Source organism: Chinchilla lanigera, unplaced genomic scaffold, assembly GCF_000276665.1.
Source record: "Chinchilla lanigera isolate Chin_1 unplaced genomic scaffold, ChiLan1.0 scaffold00010, whole genome shotgun sequence".
Classification (NCBI taxonomy): Eukaryota; Metazoa; Chordata; class Mammalia; order Rodentia; family Chinchillidae; genus Chinchilla; species Chinchilla lanigera.
In genome coordinates, this window is record NW_004955411.1 from 16,047,173 (window position 1) to 16,070,737 (window position 23,565).

The window sequence follows — 23,565 nt, forward strand, 5'->3', positions numbered from 1 at the left end:
CTGTAGCAAAGTGGACAATTAACCCACACTTCTCAGATGTACAAAACAATAATTTCCTTAAAAGGCAGCTTCTCTAATCTTTTGCACAGACCCTTGTGCCTCATAAGTGTGGGAAATTTTTATTAACCAATTAATGGCAGCTCAGTCCGGTCCAAGTTTTGAAGCATTTCAGACCCCTCTCACCTTAGGTGACCTTGTGGTACAGAGGAGAAGGGGGACCCTCCGATCCGTGCCATCTGGCCTCTGACACTAAGCTCTTGCTCTGAGCTGCTGGCTGCTGCGGAACAACGGCTCCCATCTGTATCGGCAAATCTGGGTCCATTTGGCCTCCAGTAGCAAAATCTTCCGCACTGTGGCCTCTGGATGCAGACCAAAGCCTGGGGTGGTCTGCTATTTGCCCTGGCACCTGTATCTGCTCACCGTATATGCACAGACATCTAGAGGCATGTCATACCCCTCCCAGGCCTGACATGGCCAGGAGCTCAGCCTCAGCTCGTCTACCCAGCCGCCTCCCCGCACTACAACTGCGTCACCCTCCCTGCTCACACTCAGTATACAACAAATGAGTAGATGCGTGTGCACATGTGCACGCACACACACACACACACACACACACACACACACACACACAACCTCCCAGCCTGTGCTCAGGCAGTAGACCACCAGCCTCCCTCCCACCAAACCTAAAACGTTCCTGGGCTCCCTCACACCTGTCTGGATGTTTCCACTGGGCCCCAGGCTCTACAGGGAGGTGAGTGTGTGTGTCTGTGGCCGCTTTGCCCTGCCCTTCTGTCTCCCCCCACCATGGCACATCAGGAGCTAGCCCCCCCACATCCTCTTCCTGTCCGTCGGAGATCCTGTCTAACTCTAGAGCATCCTGTCTCCCACTGCCGCCTTGAGGACAGAAGTAACGTGTTCTCTTCACCTCAGCACACTAAACTGGCATGGCTCTTGATATGAGAGCCCCCGTGGGACTTGGACTAGTAGTTACTGTGGATGAAAATGCATTGCTTCAATATCCAGTGCCATCCCTGTCACAGTGGAGCACATGAAGGCTGGGCTGTGTCTGGAAGGTTGGGGACAAAATACACAGGAGAAGCACAGGGCATGGGAACGCTTATGTGAAGAAAGTGTGACAGGTAAGTTGGCATGGGATTCTAGAAGGTCCTTCTGAGCATCAGTGTCCCACACCTTGCCCCAGGCCTGCAGAGGCACCAGTCACATGCTGCTCTCTACAAGGTCAACCCGCTACTCAAGCAGACCCCAGGCTCACTCGGGGGGTGACTCTCTCTGATCTTCAGTCTTCTGCTTCCAGACCCTCACTCCCCAGCTCCTCCGGATTCCTCTTATCCTCACCCTCCTGAGATGGCTCTGCGGTCTCAATGACAGGTACCCCTGGGTCATGGCAACTACGATGCCAACACCATCCTGTGTGCTGCATGTATGATCACACACACGGGCTGTAGGCAAGGGATCTCCGGAACCTGGTGCCTTCCAACTCCTGTCATGGTCCAGCTTTTCAATGCTCTCTGTAAAAGCTTGAGCACTGTTATACACTTGTAGCTTCAAGATCATCTCTGTGAACTGTTTTTCTCTTTTGTCCATTTTTTTCTCCTGATTTTTATTCTTTTGGCTTGTCAGGAGATCCTACATTGCTAAGCATTCTTGTTATCAGTGCTGTTTTTATATGTAGGGCTTTTTCCATGGCTGTTTAGAGAATCCTATGAGCATCAAAATTGGAGATGTATAAAGCTACCAAAATGACATGTATATATGATCTGTAATAGAAAAATATTGGAAGTAAATGCCTTTCAATAAGATAGTGATCAAATAAAGTGTGGTAGATCCATATAATGGAATAGTAGGAAACCATTAAAAATATTAAGAATTATCTTTTTTATTTTTTGAGACAGCATCTCGTTATGTAGCTCAGGATGGCCTTGAACTTACTATGTAGCCCAAGCTGGCTTCAAACTTGCAGCAATCCTTCTGCCTCAGCCTCCTGAGTGTTGGGATTACAGGTGTGCACCACCACACCCAGAAGAATTCTCTTTATGAACTGATAGAGAAAGACTCCCAAGATATATTGCTAGGAGCCAGGCATGGTGGCACATGCCTGTAATCCCAGCACTTGGGAGGCTGAGGCAGGAGGATCGTTGCAAATTCAAGGCCAGTCTGGGCTACAAAGTGAGCTCAAGGCCAGCCTAAACTACATAGCAAGACCCTGTCTCAAAAAGACAAAAAAAAAAAAAGGATATATTGCTAGGTAAGAAAAAAAAAAAAAGATAGCTGGGCACACACCTGTAACCCCAGCACTGGGAGACTGAAGCAGGAAGATCCTAAGTTTGAGCCTGGCCTGGGCAATTCAGAGACTTAGTGATGACTCTGTCTCAAAAATTTTAAAAAAGTAAAAAATAAAAAGGGCTGTGGATGTAGCTCAGTATGAAGGCACTGAGTTCAATCCCCAGTATTACCACACACACAAAAGTAAAAAATGCAGAAGAATATGGAGGTGTAGCTGTGCAAGAGAAGGCATAGCTAAAAAGTCTTAAAAGTGAGTTGAGGGCCAGGGATATAGCTCAGTGGCACAGTGCCTGCCTAGCAAGCATGAGGTCCTAAGTTTGATTGCCGGTACAAAAAAAAAAAAAAAGAAACCTGGACTGAAGAGAATATATATGCATATTTGCTTGTATATGCATAACATTATTTTGGAAGGAAATTAAAAGGATTTTCAGAGGTATCTTGAGCAGTAGAAGAGTTCTCATGTCCCTGGCTCTGCATGATCCCCCCATGCCTGAAGGGAACTGTGTTTGGAACCAAGAGGAGCTGTGAGTAACATAGATCCAGGGGACAGTGGGATGGTAGGTATATTCCTGGTCAAACCACCTTAGGAGCTGTTGAAGAGTATGAGATATCAATCCTGCAAAGACTGAAAACTTTGGAGAAACACCCTTAAATTATCTGAAAGACTGTCACATGGAAGAGAGATTTTCTGAATGGTATCATTATTATGTCACACAAGGTGGCATGCATAGAAGCCTCAGAAAGACAGATTGACGCTGAAAATGATTTTTTTAAAAAAAAACCTCTCCAGTCTACCAGGCACAGTGGCACATGCCTGTGATCACAACTACTTGGGAGGTTGAGTCCAAAAGATTAAAAGTTTGAGGCCAGGCTGAGCAACAGAGACCCTATCTCAAAAAAACACAAACCAAACTCACCAACAGTCCTACTACTCCAAAGACGAACCAGGTTGCTTTAGCGGAGAGTGTCACACCCTGTATGATTCCATTTAAACGAAGTACAAAACTACGCAAAACTGGGTGAGGGATAGAGCTCAGTGATACAGTGCTTGCCGAGCCCGGATAGGATAATGGGTTCAATCTCCAGTGCCTCAGAGAGAGAGAGAGAGGCGAACACAATAAGCAGAACTAATTCATGAAGATAGAAGACGGACAAAACGTTTACCCTTAGGAGGTACTGCCTGTGTGTTTGTAGCTGGCAGAATACGTGCATGGTCATCTCTAGATCTTGCCTAGCACACATGAGGCCCCGATCTGACCCCCAGCACCTCTGACCCCCAATCTTCTTTTCCTTTTAGAGACAGAATGTCTGAGGTGGCCTGGGGGTGCTGCTGGCCTTGCTAACCTGTGAATACTACGTTTGTGGACATGGTACAAATTCAAGGTTTCCACCACAGCCTCACCCCCACAGGGACAGCCCTGCACTCCACGTCTCTGAACAGGAGCAGGCTCAGGCAGCTTGCTCTCTCCACCTGCCTCCTTGCTCAGCAGGGGACCCATCTCAGATGGCCCTGTGCCTGAGACAGGAGAGAGGGCCCTGAGCTGGCGGACAGAGACTCCGGGACAAGGAGGCGCCCTCTTCCCTGCCTCTGCAAGTTAGAGAAGGGACTGTCCTCTCCCCACCCCTCAAGTCCCAGGCAGTCAGCCGGGCTTCTTCCTAGGGATGGCCCCGGGTGGCCATACTGCCTCAGCCATTGCTGGAGCAGGAGAATTCTTGATACTGGGGGTTGTACGGCTTGACTGTGTGTTTTCTCCCTATTCCTCTCTTTCTTTAAGGGAGTCTCTCAGAGCCTGAGTTAATTTGAAATAGTGGCCCTGGGACTTCTTCCCTTGTTGGGGGTGTAACTGAATAGGGTTTCAAAATAGGCCTGACTCTGCTCGTGGTGGGTGTGGCCTGCCAGCACCCCCTGGCAGCAATTATCTGACTATCCAATTGCAGGGGCTGGGCGAGGAGGTGCTCACCCCTCCACAACAGCATCAGCACCACCAGGCACTTGTTAGAGATGAAAATTCTGAGGCCCCACCCAGGCCTACTGAGGGCGGGGTCCAGGAGTCTGCATTTCAATGTCTGTCAGGAGATGCTCCTCCATGCTCAACTTGGAGAAACGCTGGACTGTTTGAGTTTTCCAGGAGTGGCCCAGGTCCCGGTGGTCACTTCCTCTTGCTCTCAAACTTCCCCTGGCCCATTTGTACCAGCAGTTAGTATTTTCATCTCTGCTTCCCTCCTTCCCACTCCAGCTTCTGAAGTGTGGACACTTTTCCCAGGCCTCAGGCCTCGCCCTCTGAGTAAACAAGCTAACAAGGAGTCCATGTTAGGCGAATGTGATAACCACTACACTACGGAAACTGCTGGGAGTCAGTGTTGTCAAGGGTGATTGGTCCAGGCCACCAAGGGGAAACCGGATATTACTCCACAGTGGAGAAAAGGAAGAATATATCTGGAGGGCAAGAGATGCCTTAGGGTCCCTTCGAGTATTACTCTGTCTTGTTATTAAGGTCAGTGGGAAACTACAACAACTCAATCCAGGTTTGATGACAAATGGCCCAGAACCTTCAAGAATAAAGGTACTGGTCATCTTGCAGAAATAAGAAAACCCAAGACCTGGCTCAGAGCTTGGGTAGAATAAAAAGGGAAAGAAGGAAGTCTCCCCTTTTTGCTTCTTCAGAGGAGCTCCAGTTTCTACCATTATCTTTGGACATTCATCTCCAGTTCCTTCAGGCTTCCAGTGCAGACCTCTCAGCCTCCCCATATGGACTCACACCAGATTCTGCCGTGAGCACCAGGGACTCCCGTGAGCTCCAGGCCTTTGCCTTTTGGCTGAATCCCCTCCAGGCTCTCCAGGGCATTCTGCATTCTTCTACCCTTGCTTCCATAAGCAGCCATTGTAAAGCTACTGCGTAAATTCATATATATATATATGTTTTTCCTCTAGTGAACCCTAACTGATATAGGTGACCTCTTCGCAACCCCCTCTCCCCACACACAGACACTCCTGCCTGAGGCTAGTGACTCACAATCCTTCTCCTGGCCTGACCTTGGACCAAACTCCAATTGTCTCTAAATGCCTAAAAGAGATCTGACTAATTACTTAGATTTTATGTCCCAAACAGATCTAAGTATGGTATGAATCTAAGATTATCAGATGCACAGAAGCAGAGAGAAGGTGGTTGCCAGGGCCAGGGGATGAAGAAAAGGCGGAGGTATTGGTCAAAGGATAGTTTCAGGTATGAGAAGCAGAGAAGGTCTGAGATCTAAGAACTGTAATTAACATTACTGTACTATATGCTTGACATTTGCTAAGAGGGTAGAATGTAAGCGTTCCATCACATATGCGCACACACACAAAGGCAAAGAAAACGCTGAGCAGATGGATATGTTAATTAGCTTGACTGTGGGGATCATTTCATGATATGTACTTGTATCAAAACACGCTGTATACCTTAAATATGTACACGCTTTTATTTGTCAATTATACCTCAAAACTGAAAACCTAATTTAAAAAAAGACACAGCCCTAGCTGTGGCTGTAGCTCCATGGTAGAGTGTTTGTCTTTATACCTGAAGACCTCATGTGAGGAGTCTTTGTTCACGGCATCCAGAATAGATCCCAGCACTGCCCAAAAAAGGTTTTTTAAAAATAAAAGATAACTAACAAAACACCTACAACAGACCCACCTAGTAGGGTTAGACCTGTCTTACCGCCCTAATCCAGTCCCTGGGTCACGAAACACTAGACAAAGGAAGGAGATTGACCAGGGTGGCTGTAGAAGAGGAATTGTCCGGGACAGAGGGCAGGAAGAGAGGTGAATAGGGAGCAGGAGCAGACGTGGGTGGCTCTGTGCTCCAGGGAAGGCTCCCAGGACCCTGATTCCCCCAGGCAGGAGCCCCAGGAAAAAGCCTACGGCAGCCCTGCAAGTGAGCCTCCTCCCTAGCTTCCCTCCCAACCCACTCACGCTGCACAGCAGTTAAGTGCTCGCCTTGCCCAGGGTGAAGAGTGGAGGCAGGGCAAGGGAGTCTGAGTGGCACTCAGAAGGGGAGGCCGCAGCCCCAAAGCAAGGTGGGGGCCCCACACTCTTGCCTTATGAGGTTCCGTGGGCCTCACTGGCCCAGACGAGTGGCATCTGGGGCCTCGGTGACCGAGCTCCTTGGTGACCGAGAAGCCCAAGATTCTCTGGAGGCCACAGAATAAAACACCAGGAAAGCCATGGGGGCTTAAGGAGGGTCTGCACTCACAAACGCAGAGAACCTTACAGGGGTGGGACTATTTCAAGCAAGGTGAAAATCACGCGTCAGAGAAACCCTAGGGAATTCCTTAGAAAGGCAGCACATTGGAGACAGCCCCATTGGGGAAGCAACTGGCAGTAACCTGAGAATTGCTGCAAGCCTATTGGCTGCTGCCACCCACATCCAAGGCGGGTACTACCTCCCCAGTTTGTGGCGTACATGTCAACCACACCCAGAACTGTGCTCCACTAATCCAATAGGCATTTCTTAATCCGCTCAAATTAACACCACAATTAATGGTCACAATCCACCCCTTGTCAACCGCTCAGCAGTAACCTCAGCAGTACCTGTCCTCACCCCAGAGACCCTAAAGGGGTATGTCAGGAAGGCACAGGTTTTATGGGTGATTTTGTTGCTGTCTTTTTTTTTTTTGGTTGTTTATTTTTCCAGTACCGGGAAACGAACTCATGACCTTGCACTTGCCAGGCAGGCACTGTGCCCCTGGGCTAAATCCCCAGCCCCTCTTTTTTTTTTTTTTGTACTGGGAATCAAACTCAGGATGTTGCACTTGTCAGGCAGGCATTTGTGCTGCTGAGCTATAGCCCGGCTTTTTTTTTTTTTTTGAGAGAGAGGGTCTCGCTATGTAGTTCAAGCTAGCTATGAACTCACTATGTAGCCGAGCTGGCCTCAAACTCATGGCAATCGTGCTGTCCTAACCTCTCAAGCGCTAGGATTAGAGATGTGTACTTTGGGCTCAAATGTATGATCCTCCTACCTCACCCTTCCAGAGTTCTGGGATTATAGATTTGTGTCAGCATACCTGGCTTCTTGAAGAGCATTCTTTTTTTTTTGTTTGTTTGTTTGTTTGTTTTGGTTTTTCTCCGGTACCGGGAACCGAACTCACGACCTTGCACTTGCCAGGCAGGCGCTTTGCCGCTGAGCTAAATCCCCAGCCCCGAGTTGGTACTATTATCCCCACTTTAAATGGGAGGCCACTGAGGAACAGAAAGGCTCTGGAGCTTACTCAAGCTCATACAGCTCGTAACTGGCCAAGATGAGGTTGCATCCAGGCAGCACAGCCTTAGGGTGTGGTTTTCCTCAACACTTCTCCTATGAGAAGACAGACCCTAGTTCCCCTCCTCTTGAGCTCAGGTGGACCTTTGTGAGCCATTCAATGAGCAGAATGGAGCAGGATGAAGATTCAGGTTTCTCCTTAGCTGCTGGGTAGTGCGAGGCCAGAGATGAGGGTGGATACAGTGGGTGGGGGGCAATCCTGGGGTCTGGCAAGGGAAGACAGGTTACATTTCATACTCATGGGGAGCAGCAGCAAGGCAAAGATGTTTCCAGAAGGGGAACCTGGCTATGGTTGGGGCAGCAAAGTGACACTGGCAGACTAAGGCCATAGTACTGGTGTGTAAGGTGGTAGTTTCAACTTTCTTATCATTGTTTCTTAAGGAGAAAAACTGAATTTAAGTTCCTTAATAAATTCAAATTAAAATTAATAAAGAATACAATTTTGCTGGGGAGGGTTTTGACTCCTAAGAGTATACCAAGAACGTGCGGTATAAGGAACAAGGGCCTGGGGCAGGCTGGGAGCAGGGTCCTGGGGAAGACCTGAGTGGCAGTGATGGGTAGACTGCTCCAGCTACACTGATCTGGACAGGGATTGTCTTCCGGTGGGTGCTCACCCATTACACCTGCTTCCAGGCTCTGCAGGAGTCACCTCCCTAATGTAGGCCTTTCACTCCGGGCCGAACTGGCTGTGCCGCTGTCTCCATAAAGTAATGCATTACAAAGGGACTTCGGTAGGGCTAGCAGTCCAGACAAGATGGCTCCTTCTCAGCCCCAGGAACAGACCTTACCCTGACAGCTCCTAGGACTTTTCTTCCCAGCAGCCCTCACGACTGGACATCCTCACATGAGATTTCATTAATATTGGTCTCCCAGACTAAACTGGAAACAGGACCCTGTCTGTCTTGTTTACCTAAGTGCCAGGGACCCTGCCTAAAGCAATATTTGTCTTACGGACAAATGCATTTTGGTCAGAGAACTTGATTTATGTTTTTACCACCATTTTTCCTGACCATTCTAACAAACTCTTTGGATATATTTCAAAAGAATACACGATGATGTTACTTACATCTTTCCTTTACTACATCTGTGTATCCTGATTTAAAAATCTGCACTGTGCTGGTAGAAATGTAAAGTACTGTCACTACTGTGGAAAACAATACTGTATTGTACTTCCTCAGAAAGAACTACTAGACAGGTGTGGTGGTGCACACCTGTAATCTCAGCACTCCTGAGGCTGAGGCTGAGGCTGAGGCAGGAGAATCATTGTAAATTTGAGACCAGCCTGGGCTACAAAGTGAGTTCAAGGTCAACTTGAACTGCATAGGGAGACCCTGTCTCAAAAAGACAAAAACAAACAAAGAACAGAATTACCACATAATCCAGCAGTTTTATTTCTTGATATCAAAAGCAGAGTCTCAAACAGATATTTGTATATTCATGTTCTTGGCAACATTGTTCACGATAGTCAAAATGTTGAAACAGCCTGCATGTCCATCCATGGATGAATGGATAAGCAAAATATATAAACATGTAATGGAATGGTACTCAGCCTCAGAAAGAAAAAAAATACTACATAATATGCTATAACACAGATGAACTTCTAAGACATTATGCTAGATGAAATAAACCAATCACAAAAGCTAACAAAAACTGTATTAGTATACTTAGGTACCTAAAATATTCAAAATCATAGAGACAGAAAGTAGAATAATGAGTTCCAAAGGCTTCTTAAGGAATACTAGGGATTTACTGTTTAAAGGCTTGGAGTTTCAATTTGAGAAGATGAAAAATTTTTGGAAATACCTGGGTGAAAATGATTGGACAATATGAAGGTATATTGTGTCACTGAGTGTACACTTAAAAATGGTTCAAATACTGGATTTTGTGTTATGTATATTTCACCAAATTTTTGTTTTATTTTCAGCCCTATTTGAGGTACAATTGGCAAAAACATATAAACTTAAAGTACACAACTTTTAAAAATTAAAATTTTTTTGGTGGGGGCGCGGGTTTCCGGTACCAGGAATCAAACTCACAACCTCGCGTTTGCCAAGCGGGAACTGTGCCACTGAGCTAAATCCCCAGCCCTTAAAATTTATTTTTAAAAACTCAGCCCTGCAGTGGGGCCTCTGCAGTTCTAACCAGGGCACACAACTGAATCAGGCAGCTGGTCGCTTAAACGAGGTATTTGCGCTTCAACTGATCCCTGAGATTATTAGGAAGCTGATAGATTTTTAATCTTTTTTTCCTCCCGGTCTGAAAAGGTCATCCCAGGGTTATCTGGTCTTAGGGGAATTCCTCTCTATCAATTATTTTAAACAACAATCAACAAGAAAGTTCCTCTTAAAGAAATACGATGGGAACAGGCACTAAGGAAAATGTGGCCTCTCAGGTGCACCTACAAGGAAGGCTCCGAAGCACTAAGCCATCTCCAGGTGTTTCCGGGGTAGGTGACAAAGCCCACTGACACCACAAGTGGGAAGCCCCCTCCTGGGCCAGGCCCTTCGCCCACGTGCCCACAATGCAGAGCTTCGCAGATTTTGTCTATGGCCACATGCGGGCATGGAACCCTGGTACCTCACTGTGTGTTCTCCTTCCGGTTTCATCCAAGTGACAGCTGGACCTGCAGGAAAGCCAGGGAAGGGGGTGTGACCCCACCCTGCATTAGGAACTGAGCTCCTTAGAGCCTCAGGGCTTAGCACATTTGTTGGAGGAGCTACCTCCTTTCCCTGCTGCTTCCCCAAAGTCGAGGTTTTTCCAGTGGGAGAAGCTTGGCCAGGCAGCTGGTGATGGGCTCAGTAGATGCAGAGACCGGGGCGCAGGAAGTTCAGTTTGCTCCTCAAAGGTGCCTTGAGGACGGAGCACCGTGATGGGGATGCTGCGTGTCATAGGAGTCTGCTCCAAGCCAGGTTTTCTGGGAATGTGACAGGACTTCACCTGCCATTCCTTAAAGTTAGCTCTGCTTTCTCCCACAGGCTTTCGGTTTTACAACAGATGTTACACGAGAAATCAAAATTCTGGCCCCGGCTCTTCTGTGGCCATCGCTTACCCACCTGTGCCCCAGGAGCTTCTCCTTCACTGATTCTGACCCAGTGATTGCTCAGGCTCCTGACAGCAACAAGCGGAAAGTTACACGGCATCCTCTGAAATGCACCCAGACACGCACACCTGCCCCATGAATTGTGTGCTGAGGGAGGGTCACAGTCTGACTCTTGAGTGCCTGAGGCACTTTTGCCTTCAAGGACCTCTCCCTTTATACAGATACTTTTAAAATATATTTTATAACTTTTTGTAAAAGGGTAAGTATATTATTAATAGTATATAGTAAAATGATTTCTTCTACCTAAAATTTCATTTTCCTAATTTTAAAAGAAAACTTTTTGAGGGACTCCTAGAAGTGTTGTAGCCTCGGGCAGCATTCCTCCTCCACCTAACGGATTGTCAGCTCCCCTCAGAGGGGCTCAGGGTAGCAGATAAGAAAAAAACCCACCTAGGGGGCTGGGGATTTAGCTCAGCGGCAAAGTGCCTGCCTGGCAAGCGCAAGGTCCTGAGTTTGGTTCCCGGTACCGGAGAAAAAAAAAAAAAAAAAAAAAAAAAAAAAAACCCACCTAGGCAGGAGGGCTCAACCCTAGCCACAGTGACCTGGACCACTCCTTTCAACTATTCTTGCCTCAGTTTCTTCATCAGATGACTATAATGTATCTACCCCCAAGAATTTATGAGAGGATTACATCAAAACCATATATGGGCTGGGGGTGTAGCTCAAGGGGTAAAGTATTTGTCCAGCACGTGTGAGGCCCTAGGTTTGATTCCCGGACCACACACCCAGCAAATCACACACACACAAACACACACACACACATCTTAGAGTGATGTCTGGCACAGAACATGGGTTATACACCGGTAGCAGCCATTCTTACTCCTGTTATTCTTCTTGGCCACCCAGCTGACCACCTATCAACTGATGCCGTGTATGCGAGGGTAGAGAAGCAAGGTGGAGTCTCCAGTGTATGTGAACACCTAGCGTAGACTGCCTGGGGTACAGGCTGGTCTTCTTAGCTCGCCATTCAGTAAAATTTTATTACCACAAAATTCCCTGGTAGAAGCGCCCATGACAAACCCTGAGGAAACCTGAACTACCACCAATCTGGTACGCTCCTCTTGACCTGAGACAGAGGTAAATCAGATTGCTGGGTGGAAAAGAGGAAAGTCACTGAACTGTAATCCGCCACCTCCTTCTCTCCCTCTGTTTAGCAAGTGTCAGAGCCCAGAGAATTTAGTGCCTTTTAAAATCCAAAGGCCTCTGGGATAAATTAATTTCTTAATCCCTTAACAGTCACACAGGAGGAAGGTCTGACAGCTGGGTTTTCTGAGAGGATGTGAACAAATACATGTCAGGGGCTTTACATACATAATCTCGTTTAATCTGGAAAACAACCCTGTTGGTGTGGATTACTGTCCCCATTGTATACATGTGCAAACAGAGACTCAGAAAGCATTTGTTACCTGCCTGAAGGTCATACTCCTTCCTGCCATCCCAGAATAACAATGGGTACTGAGGGGAAAGACACAGCAGAAAGGAAAACAGTCTACCCAACCACAGCTGATGCGCTGACATGCACTGGGCCTTAGTTTCCCCAATATGCACCAGGGAAGAGTTGACCCAGGGATCCTGTGCAATCTTCTATTCTCAGCCCACTCCATGCCTGCTCAGAGCAATCAACTAGGTCCTTTCCCAGCTGTTTGATCTGAACATCTGTGTCCTCACAAAATGTATACGTTAAAATCCCAACCCCTAGGTATTACAGATGAGTTAGGCAGAAATATTACAAGCGGTCAGATAGGGCTGGGCCCTTGAGAGAGTCAGGACAAAGATGAAAACCCATTACAGGGGCTGGGGATTTAGCTCAGCGGCACAGTGCCTGCCTGGCAAGTATAAGGTCATGAGTTTGATTCCTGGTACCAGAAAAACAAACAAACAACAACAACAAAAAGAAAACCCATTACAGAGGTGGCTCTTTATCTTGGAGGCCAGGCCTTAAATAAAGATGGAATGACCAGGCCTGAGATAAGTGGTAACTCCTGGTCTAATGAAGTCTAGGTCGAATCGGTCTCCTCAGTGGCTAACCAAGACCCCTGGACTCTTCACCTCCTAAAAAGTTCTTGGTGCTCTTGCTATGTGTGCACTTGCTATGTGACCTGCTTCCTCCCTGGATCCATATTACCTAAGTGGCTACTTATAAATTTATTGGTGGATTATAGCTGTAACCCATGTTGCGCCCACATGATTGTGCTCTATAAAACTTCGCCTGAGAAGTGGGGTCCTCAGCAACCCCTTTGGGGCCCCTCCTGCCTCTCAGGAGCTGTATCTTTCCCCCTTAATAAATATTTCCTACTCTTAACCCCTATGTTCCTTAGAATTCATTCTTTTATTTTTGGGAAACATGAGCTCAGAGTATCAGACATCTAGCAGACTGGGAGTTATAGTATCTCCTGATTTCATTCCTATAACATCACCATATGGTATCAGGAGGTGAGGCCCTTAGGAGGTGATTCAGACGTGAAAGTGGAGCCCTGTCATGCACGGGATTGTGCCCTTATAAAGACACCTCAGGGAGCTCCCTCCTGCCTTTCACAGTCTGCACTTAAGAGTGAGAAGGTGTCTCTCTAGACACAGACTCTCTCAGTACCTTGATCTTGATTTCAGCCTCCAAACATGTAAGAAATAAATTCCTGTTGTTTCCGTTTTTTGTTTTGTTTTGTTTTGTTTTCCCGGTACCAGGAATCGAACTCACGACCTTGCGCTTGCCAGGCAGGCGCTGTGCCGCTGAGCTAAATCCCCAGCCCCTCCTGTTGTTTCCAAGCCACTGAGCCAATAATACATCCTTATAAACTGACGAAGGTGCAGGCCTGCCTGTGCAGTTTCCTCTTTCCTGGGAAGGACTGCACCCCCTGTGATGCCTCTACTCCCTGAGCCCTAAAGTATCAATGCTCCTTTGGGGTCTTTCCAGTGAGTTAAACTGCTGCTGCACTGGAAAGATGGTGGCCCCCTGACAACTGGAAATCCCGCCAGTCACAGAACAGCCAACCAGAGGCGCTCCCTGCACACTTGCTTTTTTTAGCAAAACACAGCTGTCGGTATGGCTGGTCTCTGTGAAGGTAAACACGTGAGTCACCTGAAGCCTGGGTCCAGTCAGCAGCCTCTTCACCACTTCCTGCCATCTCTCCAGGACCGTGAGTGACTCCAGAAGTGGAGTCGTGCTTATCTGACCGTGAGGTGGGAAATCACACCCCAGCAAAGGCTGTGGCTGACAGAAACAAGGTAACAAGGTAAGTCTGAAGAGCAGCCCTGGGGGATGGGATGAGGCCCACGGTCCTACCTCCAAAGGCTGGTCTCATGGTGAAGTCATGGTCATCCACCCGGAGAAGTGGCTGAGGCTTTCCTGTTCGGATTTTGGTCACGTCAAGGTACTTTTTGTACGGGTGACTGCAAAGACAAACCAGAAATACTTTTCCAGTGGTCTGCCAAGGCACTGAGTGAGATGATCTCTACTCTGCCAGTCCTTCTCAGCCAGGGAGAAGACTGAAAGGCCCGCCAGCATCCTTCCACACCTTTACAGTATCATAGGCAGCTAAATTACATAGTAATTAATATACAGTCAGAGAGGAACTGTGCCCTCAGGAGAGTCAGCACAAAGAAATAAAGACATCAGAATTTCCAGTGGAGGTACAGCTGAAGAAGGCCGTCCTCAAATAAAGATACACTGGTCAGGCCTACATGCTTCCCTAACAAACAAACAGTAACTTAAAATTATACTGTCATTACCACCACCTGGTCCAGTAAGTCCAGCCAGACAAGCTTCTTCCTGCTTGTGGGGCCAGCCTATCTTGTGACCTGACCAGCACTCCCTACCCCCTGCCTTCTGTCTTTGGGGCTCTGAACCTGTCTTTTCCACCTGTAAATTGTGCCTGTAATATTTGAAGCCCTTCTAGACCTCCTCGAGGTCTGGAGGAGTCCGCATTCGGAATCTCAGGGAAAAGTTACTGGAATTCCAATAAGTAATTCTGATCTACCACTTCCAGTGCAATCCACAGCAAGAATAAAAACACTAAGGCATATTTGTAGTTGTGGGGAGCCAAGGAATCCTAAGTCTAGAGCATCTGGACCCATCTCTTTCCAAAAATGTCTTTGTTCTTTCCCATGCTATGTGACTCTTTCCTGTTAAGTCAATACTAGCTCAGTAGTTATACTTGTAATTCCATAGGTTGATTGTAATTTGACCCGCTATATTGTACCAACTTTGCTGTATAAATTAACCCTGACAAAGGGTCTCTGTGGCCACCCCATTCAAGACCCCTCCTGGAAATCCAGAAACTATTCTTCTCATTTCCAATGAAACTCTTCTACCTTCTTCCTTTGATTTGCAACTTCATTCCTTAAAGTTGTGAGATCACAAAATCAGTGCATTTGACATCTAACAAGTCAGGAGTTATATTTCTCCTGTATCAATGGACCAGATCCTTCCACTGCTTCCTAAAGTGGACTTCACCACCTCCAACAGCATTCTACTTGGGAAAGCTCCTGATTGTCTTGCCAAAGTTATGATTGGATGAAAATGATTGGGTTGAGTGATGGAGGGACTTTTTTTCTTTTTCCTTTTCCTTTTTATTTATTTTTTATTTTATTTATTTATTTATTTATTTTGGTTTTGGTTTTTTTCCGGTACCGGGAATCGAACTCACGACCTTGTGCTTGCCAGGCAGGCACTGTGCCACTGAGCTAAATCCCCAGCCCCTCCTTTTGATTTTTATATTCAAAAATTTCTTGTGTGGCTGAAGTAAGATAGAAGAAATAAAAAGTAGGTAGAAAAGAGACAAGAAAATCAAGAGTTTTAAGTTGTATGCTTAAGAAAAACTACACATTCCAGACAAGCTTCTTCCTGCTTGTGGGGGCCAGCCTATCTTGTGACCTGACCAGCACTCCCTACCCCCTGCCTTCTGTCTTTTGGGCCCTGGACCTCTCTTTTTCACCTGTAAATTGTGCCTGTAATATATGAAGCCCTTCTAGACCTCCTCAAGGTCTGGAGGAGTCCGCAATTGGAATCTCAGGGAAGTTACTGGAATTCCAATAAGTAATTCCAATCTACCACTTCCAAGTGCAATCCACAGCAAGAATAAAAACACAAAGGCATATTTGTAGTTGTGGGGAGCCAAGGAGCCCTAAGTCCAGCTAGAATGACGGTTAAGGGAAACAAAGGCCTCAACCCAGGGCTGAACCTGGATTTTATTAATTCATGAAGAGAGGAATGGCTTGGGGGCGAGTGACTGAAAGAAAGGCGGGTGGTCCAGGAGTGCTGTGAGCTGGGCTAGGTAGGAGGCATGCAATCACATCTGCAATATGCAGAGAGAAGGATATGCAGAAAGAGTAATCTGCATATCACAGATTGGGGCAGTATCTAACGTTTTGGGGTCAGTGCTTCAGTTTTGATGTATAACCCCCAGGCCCTGAGATGTCAGGGCTTTTTTCTCGAAATTCACTGTCAGCCAACAGCAACCGTGTGGCGTCACTCGGCCTAGCTCACACATACTACACGGGAGCTACAGGCCAGGCATCACTGACCTGTGCATTACTTTAAAGACTACACAGCAATACCCCAGCTAGAGCTATTTGCATTGCTTAAAGCCAGCTGAGGGGATAAAGAAACATCCTAGCCAGCTAGGAACATATCAATACATAGAAGTAGGACCAAATCCCAGTGGTCCTCCACACCTGCAGATTGCTGTTCCTCCACCCCAGGAAGCAGCTGCATTGGCAGCAGTGTGTCTCAACTTCAAACATGGGTACATAGCCTACGCTGTAACCTGACCGGCAAACCTATTGCTGTAGGCAGCTGAGTTAGATAGAAATATTATAGGCAGCCGGGTGTGGTGGTGCACGCCTGTAATCCCAGCACTTGGGAGGCTGAGGCAGGAGGATCACTGTGAGTTCGAGGCCCACCTGGGCTACAAAGTGAGTTCAAGGCCAGCCTGAGCTCCCTAGTGAAATCCTTTCTCAAAAAGGCAAAAAAAAAAAAAGAAAGAAAGAAAGAAAGAAAGAAAGAAATATTATAGGCAGTTAGACGAGGCCAAGCCCTGGAAGGAGCCAATATGGAAGACAAGATACCTTGCAAATGGAGATGTATTTGCTGCAGGGCAGACCTCAAGACAAAAGACTAAACAAATGCAAATCCCTAGAGATGGACATCAGGGATTGACACTCTAAATAGGTAGCGGTCACCTTGAAGAGTCACTGACCCAGCTCTTTACAGGAAAAGCCCCTGTTCTATATTTATGCCCCCTTGCTATGTGACTCACTTCCCTATTTGATCCTGATTCAATCAATTTTACCTGAATAATCACACTTGTAATCTTATTGGCTGACCATAGTTTTGTCCCACCTCATGCCCACCTTGTGATTTCCCATCCCCCTCCCCACCTTGGACCCGCCTGACCCCGTGTCTTTTTTTTTTTGTCTTTTTGAGGCAAGGTCTCTCTGTGCAGTTCAGGTTGAACTTGAGCTCACTTTGTATCCCAGGCTGGCCTCAAACTCTCAAGGAACCTCCTGCCTCAGCCTCCCGAGTGCTGGGACACCTCATGGCTTTGCTCTATAAGAATCCTTGGAAAAAGACTGGTTCCCTGGGCAACTCACTTGGGTCCCCTTCTGTCCCTCTCTGGGATAGAAACTTTCTTTCCCTCAATAAATATATTCTGCTCTTAACCTCCATTGCTCCTAAAATTCATTCTTCGATTTTAGAGAACATGTCCCAGGTATCACACAGGTTGGGAGTTTCTTTCCCCTGTATCACTATGGCACGTGTGTTATTTATTTTTCCTTTAAGATAGAAGCTGTCAGGGGCTGGGGATTTAGCTCAGCGGCAAAGTGCCTGCCTGACAAGCGCAAGGTCGTGAGTTCGGTTCCCGGTACCGGAGAAAAACCAAAAAAAAAAAAAAAGGATAGAAGCTGTTAATGTAGGAGTTGTTTTTTCTAAGCTAAAACCTCAGCATTCAGGTTTAATTGTGGTATTGGTATTTTGTGATAAATAAGTTTCGGGCTGCAGTTTGGGCACTGAGATCTAAAAGGTTTGCCATTACTGTCAGTGATCACCTATCTCGAGGACATCTTTTACATGGGCTCTGGTCCAGCTTGTAACATGCTGTCCTTTCTCTTAGCATTCATACCCCATTCTCTGAGTGTGTCCTGTACCTCCATCTCTAACAAACCTTCTCAGGTCTCTTTTTAACTGGCACATCCTAAAAATTCCTTTTCCACAATGAGCCAGTGAACTAGCAAACTTATTTTAAAAGGGTGGGATAGGTTCTCAGCCTCAGGGACCTCACAGACCCAACCTAGGTTCTTTACTTCAGCCTCAGGGACCTCAAAGACCCAACCCAGTGACATTGTTAATGGTTTTGTGATAAATATGCCTCAGGCAAATGTAGAAACACTGGGTTTTTTCTTAGCCAGAATCAATACTTCTTCCATGAGCCCAAGTGGCAGGTCCACAGGCCACCCTCTGTAGAAAGCCTCCACCTTCAGAACAGAGAACCCACAGCCAGCAGGGGTCAAGGCTGAGTTGGGGACTGAGTTTTTGTTTGTTTGTTTTTCTTCCGGTACCAGGAATCGAACTCATGACCTTGCAGTTGCCAGGCAGGAGCTGTGTAGCTGAGCTAAATCCCCAGCCCCAGGAGACTGAATTGGTCCAGACACCCAGTGAGGTGGTGGCAGGAGGTGGCAGCCAGAGCTGGAGGCCAGGACTGCGGGCTCTGGTCAAATCCCTTTCCTCTAAATTAGGTGACAAAGGACTGATTCTCTCTTCACTCTCTTTCATACTCTTTCCAGGTCATTGTCTACCAAACCTACATACAACCCTAAAGCAGTCAAATCCAGAATATCCTAATTATTGTCTATTGACAAGGGTCTAACTAAACAAGGAAAAAAGAAAAAAAAAAGAAGCACTGAGCTAGCAATAAAACTTTTGTGATTGTGGAACTTCCTCCCCAGGGCTGGAGACGGAGCTGAAGTCCAGTCCCCTTGAAGCATGTATGCTTGCTCATGGCCTGGTACCTCCGAGGAACTTCCACACCCACCAGTCTCTGCCCTAATCCTTGTGTCCAGGGGTCAGTGTGACTGGGCCTGGTTCCTTGGGCAGACACAGTGTAAGAAACCGTGACCAGACACTCAGCAAAAGATGCCAGGAAGGCGGATGAAAGGCTCAGCCAAGGGCTTAGCAGATCATAGACATTAAATTGTGAGTGCAGCCGGCTCACTGCCGCTCTACCTCACCGGGAGCAAATCCCTCCTGTCAACAGTTTCCACATTTATTTAGGGGAGGATTACAGAACCGGAAGTCCCAGCATGCCTCCATCCCAACAAGAGAGAGAAGATTTAAATCCTGCTGCCATTGAGGGCTCAGAATATTTTTTTAAGGGACCAGTTGTTTGATCACTGGAGCTGCTAAAATCCTGAGCCTTGGGCTGTTTGCACGAGCCAGCTGCACTCTATTCACACTCTCACAGGGCAGGCCCAGCTCTGTCAGGACAGCCTCCACACTCAGCTCCTATCTCCTGAGCCCCACCCCCACAACAAGGCAGCCAAACCCTCCAAGGCATTTTGGACCAGGCCCTTGGTGGGGAGATGTTGGTGACAGAAGATTGTGTTCACTGTGCCTTTGGAAGCAAGGCTAGAGGCACTGTGTGGGTTTTTTTGGCCAGAGCAGTGACCACACCCTTCTCTGCTGCGGCGGCCATCTTTAGGCACGCCTCACCCCATGCCCACTTCCCCTCTTCAGCTGGAGAAACGGAAGTTTAGAAATAGAAAACCAGCCACATGACCAGAGAGTGGTAGAACCAAAGCTAGTTTTGTTGACCTCTCACCTCCTTTTCCTTCCCAGGACCTTCCCCAGCGGCCAAGAGAGCAAAGCTGCTCCTCGGCCCAGCATGACAGAATCATGGTGCAAACCAGGAAGAGGGCTGAGGCCAGGCGTACCAGGGCCGCAGCAGGGTGGGAAGGGAGGCACAGGGCCCTCCAGGCTGGCTCTGAGACTGGAGGGCCCAGACTCTCACAGCCTGGGCATTTGGTTGATCCTTCCGATCTTGAAGGGAGAAGGGCCTCCACGGAAAAGAAAGCCATCGTGAGGTAGGAAGCCAATCAGGAAGCAGACTGGGGCAGTTGGGGCAAAGCACGGGGTCTGAGAAACAGGAAAACCAGAAGAAGACAGCCGAGAGAAAGCAGACTTGCTTGGGAGCCATTAAATAAACTCGGACCTAAAAGATTAGCAAACCCAAAGAAGGTTTTGAAAAAGCAACTTCCGGGCAGATTTTTTTTCCCCCAGCCTCCCTGGTGCTGGGATTACAAGTGTGTGCCACCATACCCAGCTTGGGCAGAATAATTTTGTGTGAGTACATGTGCCCGAACAATGCAGGGAAGGCTGAGAGGGTAGAAGAGGTCCTGACAGTGTGTGGAGTGTGACCATTGTTATATGCGGTGGGCTGTGAGTTAGACGTGAGTGACTGTGTGTGTGACCATGTGTGAGGAACTATGTGTCATATATGTATGAGCGGGTGGTATGTGGTGTGGGTGTACTACTGTATATATGTTTTTGTGTGTGAATAGGACATGTAGGAAGTATTCTAAGACTATAAGCAAAAAAAGTCATTTTATTCCTATTAATTAGTATAGTTTTCAACCCTGTGTATAGATCAAATAATGATAGCAGTTGTGAAAAGTGGCATCAGATGCTTGGATAGAATTTTTCTCACAGCCATAGTCCCTAGCCTTCCTCCCAGCCTCAGTTCAAGAATGGTCTTAGATTCTTTGAATTATATGTTTACCTTTTTCCACTTTAACACCTCATGGGATAACTTTCAAGAAATTCTCCTCACCCTAAGAGTCAGATTCAAGTTGTCCCCATGTCCCCACACAAGCATCTAGAAATGAAACTCTGGGTCTTCTGAGAGGTGACAGATGCTATGATGGCCCAGATTGTGGGGGCGGGGGGTGTCCATAAGGCTTCCCAGGGGCTCATCTGGACCCCAACACCCATTCAAGGCAGAGATATCTTCAGACACCCTTTCCTCTAGGGTGAGTAAAAAGAACCTATGTTCCAGTCCTATGAGACACCAGCAAGCCCTGTGACTTATTCAGGCCCTCCCTGAACCACTGTTTATGCCCTTGTAAAATGACCCTGTTTGGGCAGTCTCCCACCATGTGCTCCCTGGGATAGGAGTCTTACAAGATAAACGTTGTCCTTGTTTTTGAGAAATACTGAACAATGTGTCCCCCTCTTCAAGGTTTACCTCACCTAGTTGTATAACAAAGGTGCCAAAAGGTCTGCTGTAAAGAACTTCTAGAAAGGCCATCTGTTTAATATGGCCTAAAGCAAAGTTTCCCAGTCTCCTTTGGCCCTACAACCCCCGTGTCACACAAGCTTTACTCATATTTCCCAAAATCAGAGCTCAGGAGAGTTGTGAATCAGATGCCTCTGAGATCCTTTCTACTACAAGCCTATGATTCTGGCCACAGAGCCGGGGAAAGCCTTCTAGTGCAGCGCCTATTTCCGTCATTTTGGGGGATTTTGATCTGTTTGGTTTCTAGAGTGTGACTCAGCCTTATGGTATTTACGCCTTTACCGGGCTTCCAGAAATAGGAATTATAATTCTTATTTATATTTATGGGGTTTTTTTTATTTTTTTATTTTTTGTTTTGGTTTTTCTCTGGTACCGGGAACCGAACTCACGATCTTGCACTTGCCAGGCAGGCGCTTTGCCGCTGAGCTAAATCCCCAGCCCCTATGGGCTTTTTTTTAAAATAAGCAGTAAAGATTTACTATGCATATTTATAATAGTACATATATCTAATTTGTAAGTAAATAGAGATATATTGGAGGTAGAGTTTCAAAAGAGTGTTGCTGGTAATGGCACATGACCACTGACCTAGAGAATGTGTGCCTTAAGACCCTAACTTCAGAGCTGGGATGTATTTCAGTGGTAGAGCACTTGCATACGGGAGGCCCTGAGTTCTAGTACCCACCCCCCCCCAAAAAAATACTAGTTTACATCCAGAACCAGTAGTTCACTCATTATTAAGAAGGGAAGACTGGGGCTGGGGATTTAGCTCAGCAGCACAGCGCCTGCCTGGGAAGCGGAAGTTCGTGAGTTCAATTCCCGGTACCGGAAAAAAAAAGAAAAAAAAAAAAAAAAAAAAAAGAAGGGAAGACAGTTGGGTAAGATTCCACACATGTCTGTATCTTAGCTTCTTGTTCTTCTTTTCTTCTTTATGCCCAACAGCCCTATGTCTGCCTCAGTTTGGAGTACCATGTTCCGTATGTCAGTTTAAAACAAACTTACTAAGGAACTAAGACCTGTAGGGTAGTGGTTTTGAATGTAAGTTCTAACTCTGATCAGTATGTCTTGGAAATGTCTCCTTACATCTATGAAATGGCATTGATGGTTGTCCACACATTTCTGATAATCTGGCAAATTTCAAATACTTTTTTATAAATTCAAACAGTAAAATAAAAACCACTTTTGGTCTTTTTGAGACAGGGTCTTGCCATGCAGGTCAGGCTGGACTTGAGCTCACTTTGTAGCCCAGGCTGCCCTCAAACTCACAGTGATCCTCCTACCTCAGCCTCCTGAGTGCTAGGATTACAGGTGTGCGCCACCACGCCTGGCTAAAACCACTATTAATACAAGTTATCCTTTATCAAATACTTCAGAGAAAACTATTCTTGGCTATATTTTTTCTTTTCTCTTTTTTTTTTTCTTGTGGTGCTGAGGATTGAACCTAGGGCCTCCCACATGTTAGGCAAGCACTCTACCACTGAGCTACACCCCCAGCCTTACATTTTTTCTTCATAGTTCAAGGTAAATTTCTATATACAAGCCACCCTAAGTACCTTGAATGTAATTATTCAGCAAGCCTCTTATGGTCCCTTCCACAATGTTATCCCAAGAAATGAAGTAATAGATTCTAACCTACTACTCTTCAACTATCTGCCTTACCTCAAAATCCTGGCAAAATTCTTTGGCTATGCAGGCTCAGCCTTGTCTTGCTTTGCTCTTGCTGCTTTCAGTATAGAATATCTGTGCTCTGGTGAGGCGGGGGGTCTCTCTACCTCTAGCTGGAAAAGACAGTCTAATAGGACACTCAAGGATGTACCCAGCCCTCTTTGGGACTCTCCCAATGTGCCACAGCTGCAAACGTGGGCTTCTCCCCTCCCACCACAACCTTACCTTGGCTTGGACATTTCTAGGTGCCCTGTCCATCTCTTCCTCCTGGGTTTTCGGCTCTCCACAAGAACCATCAGGCAAAACAAGAACAGGATGAGTCTTGTAAAGTAAGGCATTTTGTGAGTGTCTATGATGCAACAGGCTGTTTTCCAGTAACTTCCTGTGGGGCAAACCCCGCGTAGCTTGACCATTGATTCAGCCTCTGGTGGACGCTGCTCGGAGGACCTGTGAGAGGATGGTTGGCAAGGCCGATTTTCCCGAGCTACTATTTGATACTGATGAATTTCCCACCCCCACGCCCCACCCACCAGGTCATGACACAAGCACCAGCTCTGCCCTCCCTGCTGCTTAGAGATTGGCCATTAGTCAAGAAGTTTGCCTTCCTGGGAAACTGCTTCCACTGAACCCTAGAACGGCTTTGGCTAAAACTGTTATATAAAAAAAAATTAAATCTCTTGAACATGCCAGCTCTTTGCTGAGATCATTAATCCATCTCTCTGGCTGCGTAAAACCAGTCTGCCACATCCAGCAGAGGGTCAGCATAGATTCCGGACGGCTTTGCGCGTGGAGAGGCGTACATGAGTGTGTTCAGGAAATGCTGAGGAAGCACGCAAATGGCCCGTGTTCCGAGGGTTGCTTTAGTTCTCCATCTAAGCAAACATAGTTTTCCTATGGCCAAGGTTCACTGCTTTCT

The 23,565-nt window shown here is 46.9% G+C and overlaps 1 protein-coding gene across 1 annotated transcript in view; it reads right to left on the reverse strand.

The window, feature by feature from the left end:
- The window catches only part of LOC102005911 (gamma-aminobutyric acid receptor subunit rho-2), a 43,633-nt gene extending 20,510 nt beyond the window's left edge, over positions 1-23,123 (reverse strand). The window contains exons 1-2 of the mRNA XM_005377748.2: positions 22,875-23,123; positions 13,982-14,088 (exon numbers count right to left, since the gene is read on the reverse strand). Of these exons, the coding sequence (XP_005377805.1) occupies positions 13,982-14,088; positions 22,875-23,062 (295 nt within the window). The 5' untranslated portion in view covers positions 23,063-23,123. The remainder of the gene's footprint in view (positions 1-13,981; positions 14,089-22,874) is intronic.
- Positions 23,124-23,565: the final 442 nt, after the last annotated feature.